Source organism: Lagopus muta, chromosome 11 (genome assembly GCF_023343835.1).
Source record: "Lagopus muta isolate bLagMut1 chromosome 11, bLagMut1 primary, whole genome shotgun sequence".
Lineage (NCBI taxonomy): Eukaryota > Metazoa > Chordata > Aves > Galliformes > Phasianidae > Lagopus > Lagopus muta.
In genome coordinates this window covers 7,443,603-7,463,266 of record NC_064443.1, presented here as the reverse complement: position 1 = coordinate 7,463,266, position 19,664 = coordinate 7,443,603, and the positions used below count along the sequence as shown (strand labels likewise).

The 19,664-nt window shown below is 33.8% G+C and overlaps 1 protein-coding gene across 9 annotated transcripts in view; it reads right to left on the bottom strand.

The window, feature by feature from the left end:
* Positions 1 to 19,664, bottom strand: part of CACNA2D3 (calcium voltage-gated channel auxiliary subunit alpha2delta 3) — a 466,111-nt gene that overhangs the window by 204,211 nt on the left and 242,236 nt on the right. For all 9 annotated transcript variants that reach the window (XR_007379393.1, XR_007379392.1, XM_048957969.1 and 6 more), the window contains exons 6-9: positions 15,079 to 15,210; positions 13,676 to 13,736; positions 13,435 to 13,585; positions 4,861 to 4,935 (exon numbers count right to left, since the gene is read on the bottom strand). Coding sequence is in view for 7 of the 9 variants with exons in the window: in XM_048957969.1 (XP_048813926.1) it covers positions 4,861 to 4,935; positions 13,435 to 13,585; positions 13,676 to 13,736; positions 15,079 to 15,210 (419 nt within the window). In the remaining 2 variants the exon portion in view is untranslated. The remainder of the gene's footprint in view (positions 1 to 4,860; positions 4,936 to 13,434; positions 13,586 to 13,675; positions 13,737 to 15,078; positions 15,211 to 19,664) is intronic.

The following is a 19,664-nucleotide window of genomic DNA, read 5'->3' as shown; positions in this document are numbered from 1 at the left end:
ATCTTATTTTTTCTTGATTGTAGGGCTTCTGCATCAGTAGCTTGAGTTATGCTTAAATTCCCAATTATACAAAGTTTTCAACATTTTAATTAAAACCTATTATTTGGTTTTAATAATACTGTGTTTTTCACAAGATGCTACTCAATATTTGCAGTCCACTATAGAGTTATCTTTTAATCAATCTGATTTGAGATTACTAGAAATAATTTACCATTGGTTAGAATGACATAATTAGATGGGGTTGCAGGACCATAGTTAGTCTAAAAGTCTAAGCATATATGAATAAAGTGTTTTCTACAGATTCCACATAGGAAAAGTTCACATCTGATACAAGCACTATAATTTATACATTTACATCACCTAACGACAATACTATTGTTTGACAAAGGTGAACTTCCTAGAGAAAAATACTGTTAATGAGTTAAAGATTTCTCCAGATTTTGTGTTACTAATTCTTGCAAAGACTTGCACTATAACTATTATTTCCTATTTTCATCCATGCATGTTAATATTTGAGATATACTCAGTAATGACTTATCAGATTTGTGAGGAGGAACTACATCAATATATAAAGCAGTGAAAAAACAGAGTGACATTTACTGGTACCTCACAGGGAAGCCTACCCACACAAACAGTTGATAAATCTGCATTAACATCTGTAAAATGAATATAAGCATCTTATTTAAGATTAGTTGCTAGAGCAATTACAGGTTAGCATGCTGTTGATGATTATCCAATCACTCATTTTCCCTAGCATGTTGTGTTGGTAGGCTGATTTTTTTTTTTTTTCCATATAAACAAATACCAGATATGAAAAGCTAGAAGCTGATTTGTTGGTCAAAGAACTCAAGATTCAATATAGCAAATTAAAAACAAGCTCCCTGTTAAACAAATTAGTTGCCTGGAGCTGCAATAGAAAACTTCAGAGCCACTTTCAACGGTCTGATGCTAGCTGAAAGTTATGAGGGTCCAGAACGGCTATTCATCTGATAAAAAAATTAAAATCGATTTTTAATTTTTGAATTAAATGTGAGCCTTTCCATTTTTGGTGTTGTGAATTTTGTTTCTTTTGTTTTGGGTTGGATTGGATTTTGCTGTTCTTTTTTTTACAGCTAAGTAATGCAGTCAGCAATCCTTTTTGGAGATCTAAGACAGATAAATAGACAATTAAGCATGCTTAAATAATAATAAATATGCTAATTTTGTATTTACCAGCCCCTTATTGGGAATTTCACCCAGTCCTGTTACTGAGTTAGTCTTCTAATTATTTACTTTCTGCTAACTGCATCTAGTAAAAGTTTACTAGAAATTAAATGCAACGCCTGTCTATTTTTGTCTTCCAATTTACGCACGGGTAAGTTCTCAACTTAGTTTGGAGTTATTGTGCCTATGTGTACATCTAGAAGATGATATATCTCATATGGAAACGCTTATAGAGAAATGTCCTCAACCCATATATAGCATATTAAAAAAACATATAAAAAAGGAATGCATATTGTAATATTGTTACTTTAAATCTGGAGTTACACTAAATCAGATTGTCATCCGATTCCTTTGGGGTAGGTAAATTGCAACATGGAGTTCCTCAAAGATGAAAACCTCTTGGCCCAAGAAAACCAGTATTAAAATAGGCAGTTCCACATGTTTGTAATTTGTAGAGAAAGTGCAGACGGTGACAGAACAATGTCTGAACTATTTCCCACTCTTTTTTTAAATATATGTATAGCAAATTGATACACTTCAAGGTAGCAGCTGTTTAATGCTAATGCCAAATTATAAGTTAGTTCGGTAAAATTCAAATTCATATTACATGCTTTACGTTACTAAGCCACATTTAGGGTCACAGATTAATTTCTACCTCATTTATGCTACCCAGTGTACATACAGACTTAATCTTTGCGATAAAGAGAACTTGAAGAAAGTTCTGCAAATCAAGAATGATTACAAAATTCTGAAAGTACATCTCCACATCTCCAAAGAGAACCTCCAAGGCAGGTATACTTTTTTTCACAAAAAATAGTGCTGTGCTTTGGAAAAAAAAAAAAAAATAAAAAGTTGAAAGAAGCAGATGCCTGCCATATCACTTGTAAATTATAATTCAAAACCGAATTACTATAGTCTTTCATTGTAAAAATGAAAGCAGAAACACTATATGTTGGAAGAAGCCTTGGACGGGGATGTCTGCTTTGTGTCTTGGTAGAACTTGTGGTGTATATATATTAATGCCACTCACATCACAGTTATACATGAAGTTATAAGTTTGCCTTTTCTAAATATACAAAAATTGACTTGATTCAGTCAGGCTTCTCAAAAGAGGTATGCTTTCAGAAGTTATAGCTGACAGAAATTCGATTATATCCACACTGCTTAGAAAGCTGTAACATAAGCTTTCATATAATCAAAGATTTTGGGAAAAAAACAAAACAAAACAAAACTTGATCAAGACCAGTGGATGTTTCTAAACATAAGTAACTTTTCCTTGTTGATTGTTGACAGTATTAAAAAAAGCCAACCTTAAAAAAAAAAATGAAGTTGTTACACAAAGATTTACAACTCAAAACTGCAGTATGTGCAGTTCTTGAAGCTGGCAAGGAACAGATTTAGGTGCTTAGAATCATCTCTTTTATCAATGTATCTTCACTCCTTATCAAAAGAAAACATTTTAAAAAAATTTTATTATTAACGTGTTGGAAGTTTAGGTGAAAACCTATTTATTATCCAGCTCTTCTTCCTTTTCCATAGTAAAAATGAATATCTTAAATTTTAAAATTATTTATTATAAATTTATATTTATTATGTATTATATAATGATATATCCAAATTACTTTACACTCTTTAAAAATCTACCGCAATGCAACAGATAATAATGCTGTAATCAAGGAGTGATCTTGATCAAGTCACTCTCATGAGTGTGATGGGGCATTTAAAAAAATATTGCCTACTTTCACTACCCCAACTATCATGAAAATTGTATGTCTTTCCAAAATAGTTATTTGGTTAAGCTGAATGTTACAAAGGTATATTTCTCATGCTTTCGCTTTGTTGCTACTTTGCTTATTTAATAAAACAATTCAGGTTCATAAATTTACTTTTGGGCTCCTTTATTACATAAATCAAGAAATAAGTGAGTAAACTCAACTCATCACCTTAATTCATTAAAACGGCTGTGGGAAAAGAAAAGAGCGAAGGGAAAGGAAGGAAAGGGAAAATTACATACAACTATGACCTGCTATCTATCTCAAGTTTATTTTCAAGGGAAAGATATCGATAACCGTCAAGATGGAAAAAGATGACACTTAGTTATTCTCCAAACCCTTGAATATATTGTTCAACTTAAAGGCAAAGGAAAACACAAACTGACATCAGATTAAAAAAAATAGTACTTAACTGGAAAGGATGTAGCAGCTTACTCTGAAGAACATGAAATTGTACTCAGCTCATAAAATCTGAGCATCTAAGTAGCACAGAAACTAAGCAGCACAGAAACAGATTTAAAATAAATCTGCCATTAAGTAACATATGGGTATATATTAATCAGCATTCTGATCAGTTGCAGAGTGAAGGAAGGATCAGTATTTGGATTAATTACAGACAATACATCTTGGGAATATATTTAAATCTTTAGCTTTTAGTCTAGAACACGCACAGCTTTCATATGGTTAATTCCATAAAGTGCTGCTTTAGAAAACTACATAACAGTTCACAAACAAGGGCCTTCAACAGGAAATGATTAGCAACAATTCACGTTGCTCCATTCAGCAACCAAATTCTATGTAGATATCCTAAAAATCAAAAGTGAAGAACATCAAGCACATTAACGAAGCAGCCCCTGAAGAATAATTCCTGTGGAATGTCGGTATATGTTTAGGTGAAATAAGAAGAACCCATGTGAGTAGTACAATAAAGTTTAGCAGGACCAGACCAACTTAATTTCATCTTGGCGTACATGAAAAGATCTAAGATAGACACACCTAGAAATGTGTTTTCATTGCTATATTTGCTACTTCCTGCAATGCCTCATTGACTGTTTTAGTAAAAATGAACTGTCAAGCTGAACCCTAAGTGCAATTCAGTGCTGAGCTGAAACCCTTTGGTCTGTCTTTGGTAGAAAAGACACAGACAAACTTTTAAGACACGGCAGCAGCTTTGTATCGTCTAGGCAAAAGCAACACTCATTACCAGAGAAGTTCTGTAGTTACAGGTATGGCTTTAACAGCCTTTCAATATACAAGAACTTTTCAACTATCTTATTAAACCCAGAATTTAATAATTTTATTTGGTACAAACCATCCTATCTTAACCTTCTAAGACTTGCAATGCAGTATTGCTTCTACAGAGCAACTGCACTTGAATGGCAGGCAATAAATCAGGCTTTAAACTGTAGATTCATTATGTGATAGTCCTTCAAAGAACACTTTCAATAAACAGTGCATTTTTATTTCAAAAAAAAAAAAAAAGTCAGTAGTATATAATGCATTTGCACACACATTGAATTTTCATGGATTAATACATTATTCTTTTGACATGTCTGTTTGGAATAGTCACACTTTCAATTCATATAGAATAATATCTGTTTCAACTTTAGTATTAGTGTGACTTAAGAACACAACCTATTCCTCAGTCTTTTTTTTTTAAGTGTGTTTTCAGTAATTTCTGTATTTTTCAATTAGGATTAATCAATCTAAACAGCTAGATAGATATTTTTCTTCATACTGAGTCGCACGTGATTCCTTAGAAATGTCAGAAGTAGAATAATTAATTTATTAATTGCAATAATGTAATCCATTATACTAGGAAAAGGTCATCACAGCACATTTTAGGCAATGCAGCCTCTGTTGTTTTGTTCCTTTCATTCCTTACCTCTTTGTTGGTTCTGTCTGCTTGAACCAATGTTCCATTCAGACACGGTTCTACATAGTGAAGTTCTTCATTATACTATTCAGAAAAATAAAAAGTATTATGAAAATTTAATTAAAAGCTTTGAAAGATACAATGTAATGATTTAGAACTAGAGGGAAGCATGCATATAAAGCAAGAACAATTGGATTCAGTTCATTTTTAAAAACTGACCAAAGACATTTTTCTTTGTCATGCTTCTTAATATCTCAGAGGTTTAGAATTTTTAAAAGGAGCATTCAATGGAACAGATGCCAGCTTGGGTGGAGGTAATGTGTACTATACACACTAGCTGGCATAAATACCCTTCAAGCTGAAATCTGGATAATATTAAGAGATTAAGGGTTCGGATTTGATGCATCTCAGTCACAATTCCCAATTCTTTGTTACATATTAAATAAAAGACTTGACAAATAATTGAAGCATTGGCTAACACATTTTGGAAGGTTAATAGCGAAATAACTATGCTAAAAAGTCTGTGAGCTTGAATCCTGAATACATCAGGATTTAAGAGTCAGAATTTAAGTCAAGCAAAATAACTCATTGCACAATGATACATGAAGCTGTCATAGATCCTGAAAGAATTCTCCGCTTTTCTTTCAAGGTTGAAGTTAGACAGTCCAGATTCATTTTCAGAAGCATCTTAAGAATTTAAATGAACAGCCTCATTTGCATTCAGTAGATCTAACAGAACTATTGATACTCTAGTGATTTAATTGAAAATCGACTTGTTTAAATCTTAAACCTTTCAATGCAGGTCAGATTAATTGATGCCTTCAAAAACTCTATGATATCCCTTGTAAAGATGTGATCTTCACTTAATTCTTATTAATTTGATCTAATCTGGAAGTTACCACAGATCAAAGAGCCTTTGCTTTTAAGCTCCACTTGTTTTCACTCTTTCCCAGACATTAAGTGAATCAGAACATCCATAGCAGACAAGATATGAAGTTAAGCCAAAAACAATCAGGGACAGCATTTCCAGTGATTAACGTATGCATTTATTCAGTTGCTCCTCCATCTCAACAAGAATTAAAAAAAAAGTCTTGCAACAATTCATTTCTGACTGTTGCTTACACAAGGTTCTTGGTCACTGCAAAACCTCATTTCTGCTGTGGCTGTGAATTTGATCGACTCCCTCTTCAATTTAACACCATTCCTTTGTCTGTACAACATACGCATAAACACAGATCGCTGCAACCTGTTCCACAACGGACATCTGTCATCACCATTCATGTGAACAATGCACTGCTTGCCACACTAATTAATTAATTACATAATTACTGCTGCAAAGGGAAGAGCTTTTAATTAGAACTTCATCAAGTTATTCTTGAGATGCTGTGTCAGACTCAGTCCTTAACTATAAAGAAGTGTATACCCAGAGAAACTTATTTCCTACTGCTGGATATGTAGAACATTTACATCTACAAAGTAGCTGGTTGAATGTTTAAAAACAAACCAAAATTCTAGAAAGGGATTTATGCAAAAATTCTTTAGCAGACTTGCATACTTCTCCAATTATTTTATTCCCATCAGTGTTATTACAATATATGAGAGCTTGCCAACACGTCTATTATTCCAAAGCTAATATGAAAACACAAGGCAGTGACAACCGAAACACTTGAGAGTCACTGGAAATGTCCTCTGTGCACCCCAGCATCATAGCCATTCATTTGACTACTAAATGATATACTTTTAGCTGCAGTTTCTCTTCAGGCTGCTTTCCAGTCCATCTCCTGACAGCCACTGCAAAATAGTAATGCAAAATCTGCAAAGCAACTCCTACTATAGACCAAAGTAAAAACTGCCTTCCATACTATTGAAATACAAAAAAAATCCCAATACTACACCACACACTGAAAACCTGTAACACACTGGCACACCAAGCACTACTCCCAAGCTTTCTCTTACTTTCACACCTTTTTTTTTTTTAGCATGTTCTTCAATCAGTGTATTTCCTGATTAAACCTGGGCTTTTAGCATGATTTTGGTAGCTGTTTTTGGAAGCTAGAACAAAGGCATGCTTTTTCTTACATGATACCAAGCAGTCTGTAGTCAGCCAAAATGCAATAAAGAATTATATTATTTTTTTCTCAGTCATGATCATTTCAAATATCTCACATTTAACAGCAAAATACCTAGTTCTAAATGCTGTATTAATACTGCCCTTTTTTTCCAGATCTATCATCATCAGCAAACAGATGAATCACAAGTTCCTACTCTATCAGAGCTTGTACTTAAGTAGCACAATTTCATTCTGCCCAATTTCTATTAAATAGTAATTATTTTTCATTAATTTAATATTATAATTAAATAGTCCAGACTTCTCAGCACCAGGCTATCTCTACAGACATACAGCTTGCATGGCTCCCAGCCACATCATAACCCAGACAGATGCCCAGTATCTTCACCCAATGTCTTTATCATTATTATGCTGCATAGTATAAAGGATGCCCATACTGTCACAGAAAGATGTTTCAAGTCCCTCAGCAGTCCCATTCTACAGAATCAAAAGAGGAAGAAGAAGAATGTTCATTCTCACATAAGCAGTACAATTGCACAGACAGAACGTGGCCACAACTTTCTTCCTATACTCATCCTTCTGAAACCCTGCCAAATTGTGACACTATTTGCACTTGTAGTATCTAATTCACCTTGCAAATATCACTGTAGAATATTCTAAGTAATCTGCTATTTATGGAAAAAAAAAAAAAGAATTATGCAGTTATGCAGAATTAATATTTTATATGGTAGTGTTCTGTGGGTAACAAGAATAACCTGGATGTGCTCCATTTGCCAGTGCTTGTACAGATACAAATAAAAGCACAGTAAGAAAAACGCTATCTGCATTATATACTTTATTTTCCCTTTATATATATTAAAAAAATACTACTAGATAGAAAAATTTACTGAACAAAATCATTTCAGTTCCCAAAGGAATTCCCCAAACAGCAAACATCTTCCTAACTCAGTAAAAACCGAAAAAAGGGTGATACAACACGTGGAGCCATTCAAGAAGAGTTTGCTGCTTAAACTGGCACATTTGGTTAGTAAGACTTCTAGTTCAACTGTCAGCTTCAGTAGAATACTCAGCTTGTGCTTCAAGCACATGTTAAATGGTTTTGGTCTTTTTGTAGAATATATTGCGGTATTATTAGTGATAATTTTTTTAAACTTATCAAACTTTCTTTCAGAGTAGAAGGAAAAAAAAGGCATTCCAGAATTTTCTCAATCTAGAGAAAACCTCCACATACTTCTCACAAACTTTCACAGCAATTTGAATTCAGTTCTGCAGTTTTTCTAGGACATGTAGAATTTCATATTTAAATGAATTTGCTTCTTGATCTTCAATAAAAAGGCTTGTTACTAACTGCTGACTTTGCCAGCAATACCTGATACAGATCTGTTAATCCCTGGGCAAGGAGATTTTTGAAATAGAGATTCTCCTTTAGTTCAAAGCTGTGAGTACTCAATTTTTATATAACCTACTACAAAATTCATCTACTTGAGTAGAAGACTACATTCAGCTTTTCTGATATTTCTTAACGTTACACAGTACCATATCCATACATGCAACCATAGGAAATCATTATCACATTGCAGATGTGATATCTGCACTGCTATAGCATAGAGGGTTAAATCTGTGTACAGCCTGTGCTCCACTGAAGAAAGGAGGGAGAAGAATTAACATGGTTTACGATCTCCTCTTAAAACCTAAGTCTGCTTTAAGTATTCTTATAATTTAAACACCTGAGGACACATTATTATTACTTTATTAGTAGTATTAAATTATTTATTTACATTTATTTTCTTTATTAATTTACATTATTTTGCCAATCTAGTTGTTTCTTGGCATAGCATAAAACAGAATGAGTGGGCCAAACTAAGAAGAATCACAGATAGCTGCTGATTTATCTTGTATAATCAGATACTATCCATACTCTGAAAATATGAGGAGATGTGGCTCTAAACCTATGTAAGTAGTTTGCATTTACTTCAGCATTTTGCATATTTATTCTTTAGCAAAGCAGTCTGGAACAAGATCCACAGAAAAAAATAACTTTCATATTGTGTTGTGCAACAACACAGATAAAAGATTTCACACAACTCAAGATATCCATTTCAGCCCACCCTAAGACCAAACAACGAAGCCAAACCAATTCCTTTAATTCTTGTTCAGGTATTTCCAAGCTTGTCCTAGCATTCCCACACACATACAAACACAGCCCATGGCTTGGAGCAGTTATATGGAGATTGACAATTGGCTGCTTTCCCTTTGCTCAGTCTCCTGCTGTGTTACCTACACAGAATCTGATTACTCAGGTGAGTTAAAAAAATAGGTTTAAACATTCTGAATGAATGCAAGGACTTAAACAGGACGACACAGAAAATACTTACAATGGAAAATTTAGCAAACTGAAACCAGGAACTACGCTACTGTGCTCTGAATGAACAAATAATACTCCTCTAATATATTTTCCTAATATGGTGTGACAACAGCATTAAAATTGATTTGGCATTCTCAGCTCAGTTAATATTTCATTCTTTTAATGTAGAGTTTACATTTTTTGTAAAAGCATTTGAAAAATTTCAACATTAAACAGAATTAGTACTTCTTTTATGATAATATTGTTAATTTAATGCATGACTTGGAGTTATGCTTCAAAGTGAATTGGAAAAATATGCCTTTTCTCTTGTTGCCAGCATCTCTTTCATGTACCAGTAAACTGACCTTAAATTTAAACAAAGGCAGCACAAAATTTGTCTTGTGCTTCAACAGGTTTTTTTTTTTGTTGTGTTTTTTTTTGTTTTTTTTTTTGTTTTTTTTTTTTTGCAATTCAATCATCTAGTCCATCAATTTCAGATAGATTTTCCAAACTGAACATGAAAACTGAAATGATTTTCAACATTATGTTTTTATGCTTACTCTCTGGAAAGACTTGCACTGAATTTTGCTTTCTTTTACTTATAAAGTTAGAAAGGTATTTTAGTGAAAAATCAAATGGACATGGCGGACATAAATCAACCAGTTAATGTATAGCTAGTAACTTTCAGGATTGGCAGGTTTTGTTTTGTTTCTCTACTGAATATTTTTAAGTGTTAACTGAATTTTTAACGATGTTAGTGTGTACTGATCATAATTCCCATTATCATTAATGAGAATTCTCAATTTCTTTTTGTGTACAGAATGCAGAATTGTATGACAACACAAAAAGCACACTCAAATTTTTTTCAAAAACTTCTTGTACAGTGAAATATTGTAAAGGGAGAATAAAAAACTAACAGATTTGACAACCACAAATTTTGCACAAATGCTTTTCAGACTTCAGTTTTCCATTTACTAAGCTCCACTCCCCATTCTTCTATTGATATATATAACTATTTCTTCAATGCTCAATTTCTTTCCAAACTTGACCCTGGCTTACAGCAGTCCAACTTTTGCAGAGAACAAAGATTTGAGACTGAGCTCCATAAGAGATGTGTGATCTTTGCCACCCGATTGCCTTTTACAAGGTAACTCATTCCTGCTCCCACAATGCTGCTCTGTTTTCTCACTTATCAACCCTGACACTTTTTAAACAAGGCCTGCCTTCTTTCAACAGATAAATTATAAAACATCTCGCCTTTCCCTAATCTCATCTACTCTTTTGGTAAACTTAAAAGTGTTCTTCCTTCTTTCCTGTAACAAACACAGAAGTTTCTCATCTGTTTGTGTAAACCTTCTGCTAGCTTCATTCTGCCTGTTGATTATCTTTAAGTCCTCTATCACATCTTTCATCGCTATTTTCCTTTTATTTCCTTCTTTTCCTTCAAAATGCAGGCATGCTTTAGGGCGAGTGAACTCCTTAATCCATCTGACTCCTAATTCCTGACACACTTCCTCATAAGAGTCCTCCATTAATCTCTGTGCATAGTAAAGCCATATGATTGTTAAGGTTCAAAACTTTCACTTAATCTTACACATGCATTGCTTGTCCAGAGTTATTCTGCCTCACAATTTGACCTGGGAAGAGAAGGAGATACTGCACTTTTTGTCCCAGGTCTCACAGAGCAGCCATCTGAACAGGCATTTCAGGTATTGGCTGTTATCAGTGCTTCAGAAGTCATTTCTGCTGAGTACTAGTCACAGTACCCCTGGCTTTACTGCAGACCCTCAGTATACCTTCCTCTAACACATCACATTTTAAAAGGAGTCTGTAATGCAGTGCCAGCCTACCTATGCCATTCTTCACAGAAAGGTCGGCTGCCTTCTCTACAGCACTGCTGTTAACAGCTTGTTACATTTTCAAGCAAACAAATTGTGTGCTTTCTTTAAATTATCACTTTTGCCTTGTGAGGAGACAGCAAGGATTATTTTGTGATATTTAGTTCAAAACAACTCCTTAAAACCCTTCTTCCATATGACAAAATAACACCTCTCCCACTCGCTGCCAATCCTGTCACAGCCTCCTCCATCTCTGCAGTACCTCTTTGTGAATAGTGAAAAGTGAATAGTTGCAGGGCCATATTTGCACAGCAACCATCCCACAAGTGTCCTACAAAAACTGAACATCTGAGCTGATAAGAATAAAATTGCACTCTCAGCCAGTACTCCTGCTTATTTCAGCAAATAAACATAATTACCCTGAAAGAGGCCATAGAATAGACAAAAAAAATCCAAAACCTTTAGATGAAGAAATCACCTAGTACACATGCTATAATTATCATAGTAATTACATCTCTATTTATAAGAATTTCCTATACTACCAAGCAAGAGGGGCTGCAGTGTTGGGAGCTGTGGAAGGGGGCCATAAGCTGCCCTGTGCCACTGTGAACAATTTTTTAAGCACAGCTCTGTTTATTTTCAATTACAGTTTTAAAAGATATGACATTCCTTCATACTTAAGCATACTGAAATATTTGTACATAGTACTATTATTTCAGCAGAAGGTTTGCTTTGGGTCCTTGCTTCACATTCTTTGTTGTAGATGAACATTTTGTTTTTCCCAAAGTAAAAAAAACAAACAAACAACAACAACAACAAAAAACAACAAAACAACAAGAAAACCTCTTCCCATAAATATTTCGGAGTCTTTCCACATCGCTTACAATAACTGTTATGAGTTGTAAAAAAATCAGAGATTATGCACTAAAAATGGCAAGTCAAATGTCTTAGTAATTATTTAGTTGACATGTTTCTACTTCTTATTATGGTGGCTTTTTAAATTAACACTAATCACAGTTGTGTTGGAGGACAATCTCAATGATTTGCATTCATATTAATGGTATCATTTACATTAGAATATAAAAGATGCTTCCCTTGCAACAAGGGAAAGCCAAAATCCTTGCATTTGATAGTAAGATAGTTAAAAACATTCTTAGGATTTAGATGCATGAAAAAACCATGTACTAATCAATTGTTTTATCTTACTGCTTATAAGCAAAACAATATCCACAAAGGGAAAATTATTAAACCATTAATTCCTCCCCCGCCAAATTGCAGTTGTGATGTCAGTTTAGGGCATGGTCAAACCACCCTTACCCACATTATTCTCATTATGCTTAAATAGCTGTAAAACCACTCTCTTGTTATTTATTTAAAATGTGTGAATACTATTTGATACATGAAAACATTATGTACTATTTATGATCTAAATTATCACTTTAAGCAAGCAGCAGTAATACCTCTCCATAAAGCTTCAAAAAACCCTTGCTGTTATTTGCAAAATAATGTCATATCATAGCATCAACGTGGAAAAAAATGTCCTGGAACTTAATGAATCTTTAAAGCTAAATATCAGGCATCGCTTTTCAGACAATTTTATCGATGGTTAAACTGCACTTTTGGGCAGTAGCATGTGGATTGACTTAATTATCAATATTAAGTGTTGTGTTATAATTAGAAGAAAAATGTGAATATTAGAAATAAAAATGGTAGATTTAAAATAGGTCAGCAAAATGGTGGCATGCAGTGGCTTCTTATATTCATTAGCATGCTTTAGAGTTGTGGTTCAGGAGCATCTCACATTTCTGAAACTCAATTAACTCAGTACACATACAACACGTTTTAAACTCACACTGAGAAAAAAAATAAAAATTGGGAGGTAAATTTACATTTTATCTTGCTATGCAAGCTTCAGCAAGAGCTAACATCTAATTATATTAATTTTTACACAATCACCATTTTGTATATTGCACTTTACTGAAGAATCTGTAAGATAAAAACAGTTGAGATAAGGAGGAAGAAATCCCCAAATTAAAAAGGTAATGTGAAAAGTGCAAACAAACTACAAAACAGATTGCTGTTCTTTGCTGCTCCCAATCTTATGACAGCTTAAGGGGCTTTGGATTGCAACTCCTAGAAAACAAGAGTTTGAAAACACTGTCATCACCTGAAGAGGCTTGCATCAGAAAATCAGTTTGTCCAGTAGCTACAAATGCCATCTTATAACAATCACTTGCCTGCAGCATTTTTCAAGTTTACTGTGTGATGTAAAATATAATGGATAGCAACAAAAGATGGAAAAAAATAATGGAAGAAAAATTCGAGACACTCACAGCAATTATATTGAAGAAGTCGTCATCTCCAAGGGTATCCAAAATAGATGAAACTGTCTGCTTAGCGATAGTCAAGCGAAGTCCTTTCATACTGCCACTGACATCTACTAAAATTACCACATCTTTTGGAGAAGTTGCTGCTTGGATGTACCTAATACAAAATACAAAACATCTTGTTCCTTAAAATAATGAACTTCTTAAATTCCCCATTTCTTAAATATAATATACATCAATTGCCTACCATTTCCTATTTCTGCAGTCAAATGCAATAACTCCATTCTCATCAGGTTCCCATTTAATTCCTGTTTAGACAAAGAGATGAAAAGACTAAATTACAACACTTTGTTGTAACTGCTCAAAACATCTCTGTGATATTGTGGCAAACAGCATTTAACATTTTCATACTTATCAATCTCACAGTCAATGCTATTATAATATAGAAAATGCTGGAAAACAGTAATGAAAGAGGACTGCTAGAAACAATATGGCTTCCTCACTCCTTTTTAGCCTACTGTAAGGTGAAAACCTCTTAATCTTTCCATGCTTTCCATATTTGTGTCACTGAAGTAATGTTGTACCTGGTCTCCAGTGCTGTCCAGATTCTAGACAGGCTGGCCAAGTTCCTTTCAAGCCTTGAGTACTTACAGTTCATGGGTGATCTCAGCAGGTATTGCTATACAGTTATACTTGCTACCTTGATAATAGCTTGTACTTGCTTGCAGCTGCACTTACAGGCTGCACATTTTGTGTTTTGACCAGTCACTACGTCTAGTACCTCGAGGCTGTGAGTCAAGCAAAATATGGTAAAAACAAGTCCAATTTTTTTTTAAAAACAAGTTACCGCCTTTAAAATAAAGACATTTTCTATTCTTCAGTATCATCCAGCTTGAGAACTCAGCCATAATCTAAAATTAATACGAACATAACATACATTCAATTCAGCCACTTTGAGACATACAGGCTTATAGTATAGTATGGCTCAAATTAAACTTGAGATTTCAGGTCTAAAATCAAACCAACCAACAGTTTGTTGCTATACTGTCAGCTAAAAGAACATTTTCATCTATCAGCCTGACCCAAAGTTGTAGAAGTTGAGGATCAGTTTATTTAGCATCTTATTGTATTTAGCATGTAGCAAATTCGATATGCAGTTTTATTTAAACATAATATTTCATATTCATTTAATTTACTGCATAGAAATAAGTTGCATTGTCACATTTTACTACAAGCTATGTAGAATTAACTTTAAAAAAAACTTTTGAAATCTTTAAATGCAAGACAACACATTATTATCTATGCAAGAATGGAATAAATTGCAATTAAATTGTATTGTTTGTCTTGACAGAGCAATGTTATCTAAATTCAGTGCTATACAAATGGTCTATTTTGTTCTCTACAGTCAATTTAGAAGTCAGTCACCTGTGTATATGCGAATAGAGAATATGCAAGATTTATGTGAGGGGCTACATTTAGAAATGAAAATTAGCAGAAAAAGGAACATTAAAATGTTGATTAGGAATCTCTCTCTGAAAACTACGCAAGTAAAACTGAACCTCCAAGTATCTGTGAAATTGTGACAGTGATCCATAGAAATGTGCAGCCATACATTCTTTATTGTTTCTCTGTAACCTCTGTTATTCTTACCTGGATACTGTCTGAAAAATCCTTTTGCACTTCCAAAGTACTGCCAGATGAGAGAAGGGTCACGATCAAAATTGTCAACAAAGACCTTATTTAAGGATTCTGACCAATAAACTCCATTTACAATAGCTGGATCTAAGGAGAGAAAAAAACTTTACCATTTTCAGCTTATTCGTTACCCTAAAAATCCCGTAAATGCAAAATATTTCACTTTCCTGCACCATTTAAGAGATTCCAAATACTTACATCGTGGAAGTATGGTTCAAATGACAAATAGAAACCATGTACATTTTGTAAATAACTTACTTAAAATTGCTAAGTAGGCCATTTATTTGGAACTCTTATATCACTTTTTTGGAGAACTTAAATGAGTAAACCTAAGGATTGCTTATTTATTTATTTTCCCTAAATGCTTAGAATGTCTCATAGCAATATTTTATACATTTCTTTTAATCTTCAATTTTGCAAGGTCAGTATTACTCTGTTTGAAAGTTCACTTGTGAGAACATAAAGTAAAATACTTCTTATTTCATACTTGGGTGAATTAATGGCATACACCAAACACAAAATCTTATAGCATATAACACTAATTGTATTCGGAAAGCACTGGACCCAGATTTCACAACAACATCCTATTATTTTTGACCCCCAGAGAGAGAAGGAAAGAGAGAATGAGAAGTACATAACAAACCCTTGATGTTGAAAATAAGTTATCTCTGTTTATTACATCCTAGTAACTCCCTCAGGCAGCAATTCCTGCAAACCCAGACTGCTCAAGTACATTTTTATGTTGCAGTTGGTTTTCAGGAGTAAATGAACACATCTAAGGAAGTTACTCAACTTCAAACTGTGATGTCAAATGTAGTTGACAGATGAGAAGCAATTAGGATATATTGCATTCCCAATTCAATCTGTACATGAAATCAAATCAGTAATGGAGAAAGCAATACACAGAATTAAAACCACAGATGTATTATTTCATTTATAGAAGTGTACATGCACACTAACATTTGTTCAAACATTTGAAATAATGCTTTCATTAACTCATGAAATAATGGGACTTTACTCATTTCAAAAAGACTGATCAGAATGTGATTTTAATGGAATGGAGTAAGGGTAAGATAAATTGTTATCTTTCCTTACACTCGTCAAGAAAAACAGTACAGAAAGTGAAACATCTGATCTACATATCTTTAAGTGTTACTTTCATCTAAATATTTTGGTCAAGAAAAGTCAAGGTCAAGAAAACAGATTTTGTTTTTAAAGTATGTCTTGTACAGTTATTTGTTTATCTAGGAGATGAAATATACATTTAAAATCCAATCAAATGCATCAAATGTCATCAGTCCAATGTACTTCTTCAATTTTGTCTAGTTGGCAAGAACCATTGTCTGGGTATTTCCAAGTCTCCAATAACAAGCTGTGATTGAGACATCAGGAATCAACTGTCAAGACTTCTATCGTGTGATCTGTCATCAGTTTTCAGAAATATTTCAGCACCTCAAAATACTGATTGGGCTGAGATTCACTGTTCAGCATTTAAACATTAAATGAGAAGTGATGTTCTGAAGTGAGAATCCCTTTCTCAGTCCACTGCAATCTTATTCACATCTTCTGATGGAGAAATTGAGTCGCTGAGGTGTTTCTAGGAAAGGCTTCTTGTAGGAACTGGAAGCTGTTCTCAGAATCAATAGGGCATTAAGTTCTTCATACACCCTTCAGTTACCAGTATGACTGAAAAGCCACACTGATCCTAAATTGAATAATTACACTTTATCTTACATTTAAAATAATCTCTAGTGTTTTTTTGCAATTTGTATTTGAATCTCATTCCAACACTGCACATTTTACAATATTTCTTTGCAATATTGAGCAGATCAGGTATCTTCTATCCTGTATTCCTCAGAGGCTAAGCATTAATGCCCTTTCCTAGGTGATCTGTGCCACAGTGTCCTCAGCTAAGCAGAACCTTCACTTTGACTCCCCACTCAAAGATTATTTAATTTGAATTCTATGTACACATCATCTCCATCAGATCATGAGACAAGCCTTAACTGTCCATGCTGTTAAGCTTTCAACTGAATCTAACATCCACCTACTGGCATTTAAGATACACATTTATATAATAAATATATATATAAAGCTATTTTTAAAATGCATTTATATTAAATTATCCACAGCACCATGGTAGCAGATTACTTTTATTAGCCCATCCATGAGGTGCTTCTTACTGTGTTTATATATATATATATATATATATACACACTATGAATTAGAGAACTCCAGTGAAATACAACCATAATTTTTTTTCCTTGAACATGATTATTTGAGTTTATATTCTGCATTATGTTGACAGCTCTAAGCACTAATCATCCAAATGCTTGCTGATCACCTAAAATATTAATTCAATGACACTGAAACTAATAGGATTTTTTTTTTTTTTTTTTTTTTTTTTGTACTGAAAGGAGCATTAAGCAAGCATATTAAACAAGAGAGTGCAATTAAAATGCAATCTGTGATGACCAGATTCCTTTAAAATTAATCCTGGTGGCAATTCACTACCTTCCTACAACCTGCATATCTATTATACTGGATGTTATTTCTACAATATGCCAAGAGCAATCTATAAATCACATTTTATGCATCAAACTTTTTTTTTTTTTTTTTTTTTTTTTTTTTTTTTTTTTTTGGTAATAAATAAATTAGGTCACAGTTTAATCCTTATTATACTGGAGAAAGAATAGAGTGGGGGAAAAAATTTATCCAGAACACCAATTGCAGGCAGATAGCCCAGAAGTGGAAATCATCTCTCTCTGGATGCTGTATCTGCAGGTAGAATGATCTCCAAACCAAAATTATTGCTGTAAATTTGGTTATGTCTGATGAATGCATCTCTTCGGATTTGTACAATCCGAAACGCATCTGAGCTCTCAATTTATAGCCTCATTAAAATATTATCTAATAACAGATACATTATTATATTATGTGCTTCTAGGCAGTTCTAAGTTTTAGTAATTCTACAGACATTACCCCGACTACTTCATTTGAAAACAGCATTGTTTTCATAATGCAGGTGAATGTCATCTGTATCCCCAAAATCATTACCAACATTGGCATGGAACTAAGTGCTTGTGAATATTTAGGAATCTGGGGAGGGGAAAAAAAAAAAAAAAAAAAGAAAAGAAAAAAAACAATACAAATGCAAAATCATTTCTGTGATGTTACAGAGGTGTTTCAAAGACAATAAGTGCAAACAGTTCCTGCCACACATCCTGAAACAGAATTTCTGTTTGTGCTTCCTGGCAATAACAGGTAAATACAAGTATTTCTTTTCCCTGGCATCTTAGATAGGTTTGCTTGCAATTATATGCCGTTTTGTTCCACTGCTGTTTGTGTAGATATTTAATAAAAACTAGCCTCAAGAAAATAGGAACATTGACAGGAATGTGAAATATAAAGGGGAAATAACAGTATAACTGCATGTAACAATTAAACTGCTGTCACAGATACTGCTGACCCTACGAAACAGGACTGAAGACTCAACAAAGGCAACCAAGCTGTGCAGACTGAAAGATGTACAACAGCATGACAAAGGTTAATGCTACAGCAGAAAGTATTTTAATACACAGAATTTGTAAAAATATCTACAGTGAGATAAGGCTACAGAAATAAAATAACACATAATGCCTTTTGCTCTTTAGTTTTTTTCTGTATGGAAAAGACCAGCTGCAGAATTCAGTTACTATGAAGAAAATGCAGAATACTACCCTTTCTTCCCATGGTCTGCTTTATTATAAAGAAAAATTGTTACCAGTAATTCTTTGTTTTTTCCTTTAGCATATTGCCTTTGTAATGTGATCATTAATTTCTCAGGGAAAACTGTCAAAGATTCTGGCATCCAAAATGGTGTTCTTTGCAGCATCTGACCTTAAGGACAGCCCCTAACATTGCAGAACAATGCTGTCATACAATGAAGCAGTACAAGCACAGCCTATAGGACCAAGCACTGGAAAAGAATGCAAAATCCAGCACTCTTTTGGCTCAAAGATAGCGACAATATTAGCTTAGTTTTGATGACACTGACAACATATTTAGTCTGGTCATATTTTAAAGAATAACAAAATCACATACTTTACTGGGACATAGACCAACAATCTAATAATTATACTACTCAACCCTAATATGAATGCTTTTCAGGGTGGTCCAATATTCAAGAGCTGGGGCTGGATGCCAATTTTGGCAACTGGCTTTGCTTTATTCATTCTTCGCCAGCCTCCCCCTCTACTGGGTACTGTGGATGCATCAACTCACACATCAAAGCACTGCAGACAAAAAAGAAAGTGATTGCCTATTTTGCTTCATGTGCTGAGACCCATGAATCAATGACATCAAAAATCACACTCTCTGCTCATATATACATGGTGCAGTAAAGACTTCAAGAGCATGATTGCATAGAGACACAGTGGTAGCTATGTAGTTGTTTCAGCTTCCAACATTTCTCTAATATCACTTCCCCTCTTCTCTGAAATGGCAGTAGAAGAATTGGAATATTGCCAGATGTGTTTATTCTCACACTGAGTTTTTTGGTG